We start from the raw sequence: 10,465 nt of genomic DNA, 5'->3' as shown, positions 1-10,465 counted from the left end.
GGCTCCGTTTGGTTCCATTCCGCTCCCTGAGCCCCCCCTCCCTCCTCATCTCCGAGCTCCCACCAGTGCCACCCAGTTCTCGGTGTACCCCACTCCTCAGTCTCCAGCTTCACTCACTGCCCCCCAGTTCTCCTCACCCCTCTCCTCAGTGTCGCCCCGGCCCCCCTCAGTGCCCCCCAATTCTCCCCGTCACCCACCGGTTCCCCTCAGTTCTCCTCAGTACCCCCCGATCCCCCTCAGTCTCCAGCCCCTTTCAGTGCCCCCCAGTTCTCCTCACTGCCCCCCAGTTCTCAGCCCCCTGCCCCTATCGGTGCCCCCCAAGTTCTCCCCAGCACCCCCCAATCTCCATCAGTGCCCCCCCCGTCTTTCTCAGCCCCCCTCAGGACTGTGCCCCCACATTGTCCCCTGTCCTTCACTCCCAGAGGCCCCCAGCCCCTCTATGGGGCAATGATTGGATTGGAAGAACTCCCCCTCCCCCCAGGGATGGGGCACCCCCAGCTCTGCAGGCAGCGGTGCCCCTCATCTCCCGCTGCAGACCGACATTGGGGTGCAGCACTGCTGGCTGTGCAGCTCGCTTCCTGCAGACCCCCCAAGTTTGCAGTGATGGTGCCATTGAAAAACAAAAGCAAAAAGCCCCAATCCCGGGCTCTGCGTGCTTTCCCAGCCCCCCAGGAGGACCCACAGCAGATGGAGAGGAGCAGGGTTCTTCTCCCCCCCCCCCCCCCCAGGCACGTTGGAGGGCAGTTGCGATGTCTCCCCTCAGCCTGCTCTACTCCAGACTAAACAAACCCGGCCCTCCTGCATGGCTGCAGTGCTCTCATCTGCCGGTCTCACTCGGAGCTGTGAGGGGATGGCAGGGCAGCACGGGTTGTGTGTTCCCGACCCGACTGTGCACGTCTGGGTGCCGTCCTCCTGAAGCACGTAAAGCCCTTCTCCCCACCCCAGGGGCTGGAGGAGTTGTATTATGGAATCATAGAATGGCCTGGGCTGAAAAGGACCGTAACCAGCATCTCGTTTCAACCCCTCCGCCACGGGCAGGGTCGCCAGTCACCGGACCAGGCTGCCCAGAGCCCCATCCAGCCCGGCCTTGATGAGCTGCTCGTACAGCATCCTCCAGTGGAGCTGAAGAGTCCGTTCCCACCTGGGCGGGGAGACGGGCGCGTTTAGGACCCTCCCTGCCCACCCTGAGGCTCCCGTTGTCCCTTTGTCCCCTGCCACCCCCTTGTTCCAAGTTCCCCTCCGTCTGCATGTGAGATACATTTCCACCACTGCTTTCACTTCTGCCTGTACAGCTGGGGGGGGTGTTGGTGGTGTTGGGCTGCTCACTATCCCCAGGGAGGACACCCCCAGACCTGCAGGAAGGGCATGCAGCCATCGGGGCAGGCTGGCCAGCAGACATCTCCTGGGGGTGCTGCGTTTTGCAGAGGCTGCAGGGGCTCTTCCAGCCGTATCCTGGGTGGGTTCCAACATCCCCCACCTCGCTGGGTGCAGGCACGGACCCCCATCCTCAGCCCAAAGGACCTGGGGGGACTCTGGCGTGCCCACCTCGCCATCCCCGAGCTGCAAAATGGCACCGCGGAGAGGAAGCGGAGCTGGCTGCAAAGCTCACGTTCAAAAGGAGGTGTTCAAAGGCTCTTCTGCCCCCGGGGCAGATCCAACCGCAATTAAAAGGGAAGGAAGGCAGGGGAGCGCTCGGCTCTGCACGGAGATGCCGCCTTTGCCATAAATCACCTCTGCGGGCGCTTGGGCGGGCGGCAGCCCTGCTCCACCTGCTCTCCCCGCGCCCGCAGAGCCGTGCCCGCCGGCAACGGGAACGGCAGCGGCTTTTCCGAGGTGGGAGATGCGGCAGGGATGCAGCGAGGAGCCGGAATGAAGGGGCAGGGGATGCTCAGAGGTGCCGCCCGCTGCCTCCGGGGCACGGCACACAGTGCGTGGAGCTGAGCCGCCGCGTTACTGCAGTCCTCGCGTGGAGCTGGGGGTGGGAAGGAGGTGCTGGTCAAAAGAAGTGTGGGATGAGGGTTAGGGGGCAGGTTAGGGTTAGGGATTGGGGTAGGGTAGGACTGGTTAGGATGAAGGTTGTTCCTAGAGAACAGTCTGGGAAAGTTGGCTGGGAAAATTGCATGGGAAAAGCCGATTGAGAACTCAGCCCCCACGCACCCGAGCTGTCACCACGCTGTGCTGGGGACCGCATTGGGGCCTTTGGTGCCAGACAGCCCTTCTGATGGGGTCTTTGTCCCCGCCAGCAGCAGGCACCGAGCAGGAAATCCTCCAGGAAATGCCTCCGTCCATCCTAACCTCGTATTTGTTTCTTTTTCTTTGCAAGAAAGCTCTCTCTTTCAGTCAAGTGAGGCTGGAGGGTTGGTGCTGGGCCGAGTTCAGCAGCAGAGCCATCAACCCGCCGCAGATGGTTCCTGCCCCACGGAGCATTCCCTGCAACACCCCACAAGTGCTCTCACAGGAGGCAAATAATTGCAGCAGGCGGCAGCGAGGGCTGGAACAAGTCGGTGCAGCACTTCCCGAGGTGTTTCCCAAGCAGTGGGACGCACACCAGCTCGCAGGCAATGACTCACGGGCGACCGCGTGAGCACTGGGGTGGGTGCAGCTGGGGGTGGGAGCGTGGAAGTGCTCCATCCTGGCTCACTGGGATGCTGCGCAGGGTAAGCAGAGCTGCAGCGTGGGTTCTTCACCCTGGAAATGGGTGAAGCTCTCAGCCCCGATGGCGCTGAGGCTGTACATACACAGGGTGCCTGGGGCTGCTGGCTGGGAGCTCGCGGAGGTTTGGGGGTGACTGGGTCAGAAAGAAAGCAACTGTGCATTTGTTTCCTTTCTCCCTGTGTAAATGGGAGGGACATTTGGTTATAATTAGGTAACGAGTTAATTAGGATTAATTAGTTAATGTTTGCAAAGCACTTAGGAGATGAAAAGCGGCAGCGCAGCGCGGCTTTGTGCATCCTGGAGGGCTGTGGGACCCCGCTCTGTGCAGGGGCACGTTTGTGTTAACCCTGGGTACAAAATCCTTGAGGATTTCCCAACCCACAAGGAGTGGATTACGGTGGCATACAGAGGGAACAGGACCGCATCCTGCAACCATGGCAGCAGCACAGCACCAATCAGAGCACAGCGGGTCCCCAAACTCCAGAGGTGTGGGCTTATCCAGCATCTCCCCCCAACCCGCTGAGAACATCTTGGCTTTGTAGCTCTGTGGGAAGGAGAGCCCCAAAGCCTCACCTGCCCTGAGCACGCAGCTCCCAGCCCTGCATATCTGCTCCGTCAAGGCCAAAACCTGCAGCAGTGCAGCGTTGGGACGCAGCTGTGCGTGCTGGGATCTGCCTGTCCCAGCCTGCTCTCCCCGCCTGCACCCCCGGCAGCACCCTTTGAACCACCGGGGAAAATTCCAGCAGCTTGGGGGCCTCCCTTCCTGCTGGCATCCTCTGTGCAAGGCACACGGCACAGAGCTGAGCGCTCACGCAGCACACAGCAGTGCTTCCCAGCTCACCCACACGCTGCTCCCTCCCTGGGGTGACTCAGTCTCTGATAACCCCTTCCAGCCATAACCATAACTCTAACCAACATAAATCCCAACCCTAACCCTGATCCTAACCCAAACTGTGATCCTGACCCTAACACCACTCCAAATCCTGATCTTAACCCCAACCCCAACCCTGATCCCAGCCCCAAATCCAACTCCAACCCCATCTCCAACCCTAATCCCAATCCAACCCCAATACAGATTCCTGGTCCCTCCTCTTCCTTTCCCTGTTCCCAGGAGCAGAAAAGCATGACCCAAAGAGGCTCCCAACTTGCCAACTGCAGCAAGAGCCCTCCAGGTGCTCATACAAGGGTTAGCAGGAGATAACGAAGCCAATTTAACAATTAACTGGGATTAATTTCCCTGTTTGCCCTGACACACATGCCCTGCTGTGTGGTTTCCCTTCATCCACACGTGCTGATACAGCTGCTGCTCTTTCCCCAGTCTCGCCCACAAGAAGGCTCCGGGCAGGGCATGCTTTCCTTCCTGCAGCACTAATGAAGACAGCTAACGAGCGGCAGTGATGTGATGTGTGCTGGGGGAACCCAGCTCCTGCTGGGGCTTCAGTGGATGACCCCACACCCACAGGCTCTGTGTCATCCCCCAGCCATCCTGTAGTGTTCCATGGGTGAAGTTCCACATTGCCCAGGTTTCTCAGTCCAGTTGCTATGATGAACTATAACCAACCATTAGCCTACCCCTCAAAGCATCACAAACCCTAACCATATCACAGACCCTAACCCTGCATCCAGCAGCCCCATGACATCTCTCAGCTGTTCTGTGTCCCCATGGGCTCGTGTCCACATTGCTCAGGTTTCCCTATCTGGACCCTATGAATAACACTAAACAAAATAGTAAACAAACCCCAAACTCAGACCCTTAAACTTACCCTAACCCTGAAACTCGGTCTAACCTGAGCCCTAACTCTAAGCCTATCATAACCCTAACCCCAACCCTGACCCTAACCGTAACCCTAACTCTAATCCAAAAGTAAACCCTAACTGTCAGCCTAGCCCCAGTTCAAATGCAAGCCCTAACCCAAGCCCAAATCCAAACCCCTAAGACTGACACAACCCAGAACCCTGACAGTAAACTAAACCCAAACCCAAACCCTAACCCTCAGCATAAGCTGAATGCTAACCCCAAACTTGATCAACTCTATCCCTAACCAGTCCCAACCCATACTCTAACACTTAACCCATCGCTAACACTAAACCTCATACTAACACTGTCACAAACTCTACCTTAACCCTAACCCCAACGTAACCATATCACAAACCCTAACCCCACAGCTCTGTGGCATCCTGCATCCCAGAGGGCTCAGGTTCCACACAGACCCAGTTTCCCAGCCATGTCCCTATGATTAAGTCCATAAACAAACCCCACTCAGCTGAGGACAAAGTGCTGGCTCTTAGTTTGGAAGGAACACGGCTGGTGCCCATCAGTGGGGTGTTCCTCCCTGGGTGCTGAGGGGGAAAACTGAGTCATGGGAAGACAGAGGACAGGGGAAGTGTGGGACACCCTTCCCACACTTGGAGATGGAGTGGGGGTTGGGTTGGAAGGTTGGGGTGAGGGTTGGGGTTAGGGTTTGGCTTGGGTTTAAGGTAAGGGTTTGGATTTGGGTTAGGGTTAGGGTAGGGGATTGGATTTGGCTTGGGTTTAGGGCTAGGATTAGGGTTGAGTTAAGGGTAAGGAATGGGGTTGGTGTTAGCATTGGGCCTGAGGACTGGGGTAGGGTTGAAGTTGAGGTAAGAGCTCGGCTTTGGGTTGGGGTTAAGATTGAGATCTGCATAACTGTTTGGATTTGGGTTGGGGTAGAGCTGGGGCTCACGTTGAGGTTGGGGTTAGGTGTGATGCTGATGTGATGCCAGCCGGGCCGCCCCTTCCCCGCTCAGCTGGCGTTCTGATGATTTAATTCCAACTTTCTCCCGTCCCCAGCAGGTCCTGGCAGGGCGAGCAGCCCCGCATTCCAACGGCAGAAACACGGGCAGAAATAACAAACCCCCGTTGGTCGGGGCTTTTTTCCCCCCTCCTTTTCCAGCCTTCGGGGCCGTCCTCCTGCCTGGGCAGGAACAAAGCGGGCGGTCATTCCCTGCGTGGGGTGGGGGCGGGGGGGCTCAGCGCTGCCATGTTTGCCTTGGCTTCCAGCCAGCTGTGGGGCTGCGTGCTGCCCCCAAATGTCCCCGTCCTTCCTTCTGCACCCGGAGCCTCACGGGGTGGGAGGCACAGGAGGGGGAACCCAGCCCCAGATCTTCCCATTGTGCCTCCGCGGGGGTCTCTGTCATTGTTTGGGGACGCTTCAGTTTAGGGGCGATGACGGTGACTCTGGGATGTCGCTGTGTTTAGGGCTGATGTCGCTGTGTTTAGGGCTGACGCTCAACCTGGGGATGGTGTTTCGGTGTGAGATCAGAGCTGAGCTGGGGACAATGGTGCGGCTCGGGGGCAAGGCTGAATTTGGGACGATGCAGAACTGGGTGACAGTGTTGAATCTGGAAACGCCGCTTCGGTTTGGGGGCAGCGCTGAGCTGGGGGCAACAGTGAACTTGGGGACAAGGCTGAATCCGAGGACAATACTGAACTGGGGCTCAGCGCTGAACGTGGGGTCCGTGCGGCGGGTGCTACCTGCGCTGTGAGGATGCCGGCGGCCGAGCAGCTCCAGCCCGTGGCTGCGCCCCCCCCTTGTCAGGGACAACAACACGGAGGGGAAAGGTCGGCACAGACGGAGCGCGGGATGGGGCGCGGCCCCTTTAAGAGCCCTCCCCCGCCGGGCGGTGGTACGCGCCGCAGGGCCGCGCCGCGCGGGGGACAATGGGGCGGGGCGAAACCACTGTGTCTGCGGGGAGGGGGGAGAGGGGCAGGCAGGAAGTGCGGCGTGGCCCCGCCCCCTTCTCCTCGCCCACCCCCCGCCCGGCGCGGCGGGGCGCGGTGTGTGAGGCGGCGGCGGGGCCGCTTCCCCGGGCACGGCAACGGGCGGCGGCGGCGGCGGCGGGGTGAGGCCTCGAACCCGGGTCTGGAGCGCGGCGGGGCGCGGAGCTGGGGGCGGGATTCGAACCCGTGTCCGCCGGGTGCGGCCTCAGCGCCGGGTGCCCCCGCTGCAGCCCCGCGGGTAGCGGCAGCCCGGGGCCTCCGCCGTGCCCATCTAGCTCAGCCCGCCGTGCCCATCTATCTATCTCAGCCCGCCGTGCCCATCTAGCTCAGCCCGCCGTGCCCATCTCAGCCCGCCGTGCCCTCCGCTCCTCACCCCGCCATTGCAGCTCCGAGCCCCTCCGTATCCCCCTGACCCTCCGTACCAACCTCAGTCCTCCCATATGCCCCCGACCCCCAGCCCACCTATTGCATCCTGACCCCCAGCGTTCCCCCATCAGCCTCGGCACCCCTTTATCCCTCTGACCCCCAGCAGTACCGACCCTGTATCCCCCTGCTCCCCACTTTCACATCCCTCTGGCCCCCATCATCACCCTCAATAGCTTCAGCCCCCCCCATATCACCCTGACCCACGCCCCCACTTATCATCTTGACCCCCAGCATCTCTAATACTAACCAGAGTACCCCCCTATATCCTTCTCATCCCCAGCATCACCCACATCTACTTCAGCCCCCCCATATCCCGACACCCAGTCCGCCTATTACATCCTTCCCCTTAGCCCCCTCGTATCACCCTGACCCCCACCCCCTTACCAACGTGACCCCCATATTACAGCCTCACCTCCAGCCCCCACATTGCAGCCCCGCTGCAGCCCCCCATTCTCATCCTGTCCCCCTTTGCCGCACTCTCACCCCTTCAACCCCCCCATCTTGCAGCCCAGCCGTCCCACTGCAGCCCCAGCCATGGCCTGCAGCCTGAAGGATGAGCTGCTGTGCTCCATCTGCCTCAGCATCTACCAGGACCCGGTGAGCTTTGGCTGCGAGCACTACTTCTGCCGCCGCTGCATCACGGAGCATTGGGTGCGCCAAGAGCCTCAGGGCACCCGTGACTGCCCCGAGTGCCGCCGCACCTTCACTGAGCCCACACTGGCCCCCAGCCTGAAACTGGCCAACATCGTGGAGCGCTACAGCGCCTTCCCCCTGGACGCCATCCTGGGGGCTCAGCGCAGCCCCTTCCCCTGCAAGGACCATGAGAAGGTGAAGCTCTTCTGCCTCACCGACCGCACCGTTGTCTGCTTCTTCTGCGATGAGCCAGCTGTGCACGAGCAGCACCAGGTCACCAATGTGGATGATGCCTTCGAGGAGCTGCAGGTGAGCATCTGTCTGTCTGTCTGTCCCAGAACGTCCATCCCCCCTCACTCCCGGGGTTGTGGTGTCTGTGGGATGCTCTGTTCATCCATCTGTGTGCACCGTGCAGCACAGTGTCCATCTGTCCACGTTCAGGACAGCCAGAGCTCCCTCTGCCTGTTTGCCGGTGGCTCTGGGGTGCTGCTCCCCATACAATCCCCTCGTCTATCCCAACAAGCAGAGTGCGATCCTCTGTCTGTCCATCTGCACTGTGTGGTCACCACCCACCCATCCATTTGTCTGTTCCTCCATCTGTGTGTGGCTCTGCTGGGCTGCTCCCTGGGGATCCCCAAGCAACCTCAATCCAGACCCTCTCCTGCCCCACACCGGACCCCACCTCCCACTGTAGCACCAAGTCCCATCCCCAGACTTGCTGTGCCAGGGCAGCTTTGTGCCGTGTGCTGACCCTCATGGGCTCCGATCACCACAGTGTCAGCTTAGACTCATGATAGATATCTATGGGGCTGCCCCACAGCTCTCCCAGCACCTCAGTGTCGTTGATGGTGGCTGGGAGCACAGCCTGAAGGTGGGGCGGGCACGAAGCTGTGCATTTTCCGCACACCCCCTTGGAACATTGCTGCTGTGGGGTGGGGAAACGGGCAGTGCGGTGAGGCCGGGTCTGAGCATGGGGTCAGAGCACTCTGTGTTGCAGCGGGAGCTGAAGGAGCAGCTGCAGGGCCTGCAGGAGAGCGAGCGAGGCCACACTGAGGCTCTGCACCTCCTCAAGAGGCAGCTGGCCGACACCAAGGTAGGAGCGAGGCCGCGGGGACATGCCCCGAATCCTTCCCCGTGCCCCCTCCCCATGCGCTCTGCCAGGATGCTGACGGGCCGCCACGGCCCGGCCCTGCCCTGCACCTCCTCAGTCCTCAGCCAAAAGCCTGAGGGCCACCATCGCGGAGGCCTTCGAGCGGCTGCACCGCCTGCTGCGGGAGCGGCAGAAGGCGATGCTGGAGGAGCTGGAGGCCGACACGGCGCGGACGCTGACTGACATCGAGCAGAAGATCCAGCGCTACAGCCAGCAGCTGCGCAAGGTGCAGGAGGGCAGCCAGATCCTGCAGGAGCGCCTGGCCGAGGCTGACAAGCACGCCTTCCTGGCCGGTGTTGCATCTCTCTCTGAGAGGTGGGTGGGCACAGAGGGGATGGGGCTGCCCACGGAGCTCCGTGCCCATTGCTACCCCGTGCCCACTGCTGCCCTGTGCCCACTGCTGCCCTGTGCCCATTGCTCCCCCATGCCCACTGCTGCCCCGTGCCCACTGCTGCCCCGTGCTCATTGCTGCCCCGTGCCCATTGCTGCCCCGTGCCCATTGCTGCCCCGTGCCCATTGCTGCCCCGTGCCCATTGCTCCCCTGTGCCCATTGCTGCCCCGTGCCCATTGCTCCCCTGTGCCCATTGCTCCCCTATGCCCACTGCTGCCCCGTGCCCACTGCTGCCCCGTGCCCACTGCTGCCCCGTGCCCATTGCTGCCCCGTGCCCATTGCTGCCCCGTGCCCATTGCTGCCCCGTGCCCATTGCTGCCCCGTGCCCATTGCTGCCCGTCCCGCAGGCTGAAGGGGAAGATCCACGAGACCAACCTGACCTACGAGGACTTCCCCACCTCCAAGTACATGGGCCCGCTGCAATACACCATCTGGAAGTCGCTCTTTCAGGACATCCACCCGGGTGAGTGTGAGACCGGCAGGGAGGCAGGAGGGGGACGTGGTGCCCCCAATGCTGGGGGATGCTGACACCCACCCTTCTGCAGTGCCCGCGGCGCTGACGCTGGACCCCGGCACGGCCCACCAGCGCCTCATCCTCTCTGACGACTGCACCATCGTGGCCTACGGCAACCTGCACCCGCAGCCCCTGCAGGACTCGCCGCGCCGCTTCGACGTGGAGGTGTCGGTGCTGGGCACGCAGGCGTTTGGCGGCGGGGTGCACTACTGGGAGGTGGTGGTGTCCGAGAAGACGCAGTGGATGATCGGGTTGGCGCACGAGGCCGTCACCCGCAAGGGCAGCATCCAGATCCAGCCCAGCCGTGGCTTCTACTGCATCGTCATGCACGACGGGAACCAGTACAGCGCCTGCACCGAGCCCTGGACGCGGCTCAACGTCAAGAGCAAGCTGGAGAAGGTGGGCGTCTTCCTGGACTATGACAAGGGGCTGCTCATCTTCTACAACGCCGACGACATGTCCTGGCTCTACACCTTCCGGGAGAAGTTCCCGGGGAAGCTGTGCTCCTACTTCAGCCCCGGGCAGAGCCACGCCAACGGGAAGAACGTCCAACCGCTGCGCATCAACACCGTCCGCATCTAGAGGGACCCCGCGGGGCGGCAGCGGGACGGGGCCGCGTCGATGCCTGCGGGGCGCAGCCGACTTTGGGTAGCGGGCACTGCGCGGCTGGAGTCCCCGTCCTGTGCTTCCACGCGGCCCTGCGGGTCCGGCCCTGCTCCGGCCGCTGCAATAAAAGGTGCATTTGGAGCCGAGGGGCCGTGCTGCAGCCCCTGCGCGGGGTGAGGGGTGCCGCGCTGCCCTGCGGTGCGCCGTGCCCATCGCCCCGAGCCGCCCCGCGCCTCCTGTTGTGCGGGTGCGGGCGGTGCAGCGGGGCTGCGTGGGGCTGTCAGGAGTTGTGCCGTGCGGGGGGCGGGCGGTGGGGCTGTTAGGTGGGGGTTTAGGGGAGCGATGTCC

The 10,465-nt window shown here is 62.0% G+C and overlaps 1 protein-coding gene across 3 annotated transcripts; it reads left to right on the top strand.

The window, feature by feature from the left end:
* The first annotated feature begins 5,978 nt into the window (after window positions 1-5,978).
* LOC140261149 (E3 ubiquitin-protein ligase TRIM62) lies at window positions 5,979-10,403 on the top strand. 3 transcript variants are annotated; one of them, XM_072354292.1, is made up of 6 exons: window positions 5,979-6,238; window positions 7,331-7,765; window positions 8,454-8,549; window positions 8,665-8,921; window positions 9,345-9,460; window positions 9,543-10,403. In XM_072354292.1, the coding sequence occupies exons 2-6, from the start codon at window positions 7,358-7,360 to the stop codon at window positions 10,091-10,093; spliced, it is 1,428 nt and encodes a 475-aa protein (XP_072210393.1). In that variant the 5' UTR covers window positions 5,979-6,238; window positions 7,331-7,357; the 3' UTR covers window positions 10,094-10,403. The 3 variants fall into 3 exon arrangements, with proteins under 3 accessions (XP_072210393.1, XP_072210392.1, XP_072210391.1); XM_072354291.1 differs by lacking the exon at window positions 5,979-6,238 and adding an exon at window positions 6,401-6,537 and having other exon boundaries at window positions 9,543-10,402; XM_072354290.1 differs by lacking the exon at window positions 5,979-6,238 and adding an exon at window positions 6,426-6,519 and having other exon boundaries at window positions 9,543-10,402.
* Window positions 10,404-10,465: the final 62 nt, after the last annotated feature.

This window comes from Excalfactoria chinensis, chromosome 20 (genome assembly GCF_039878825.1).
Source record: "Excalfactoria chinensis isolate bCotChi1 chromosome 20, bCotChi1.hap2, whole genome shotgun sequence".
Classification (NCBI taxonomy): Eukaryota; Metazoa; Chordata; class Aves; order Galliformes; family Phasianidae; genus Excalfactoria; species Excalfactoria chinensis.
The sequence above is the reverse complement of the archived record's forward strand: the minus strand, read 5'-3'. Positions and strand labels throughout refer to the sequence as shown.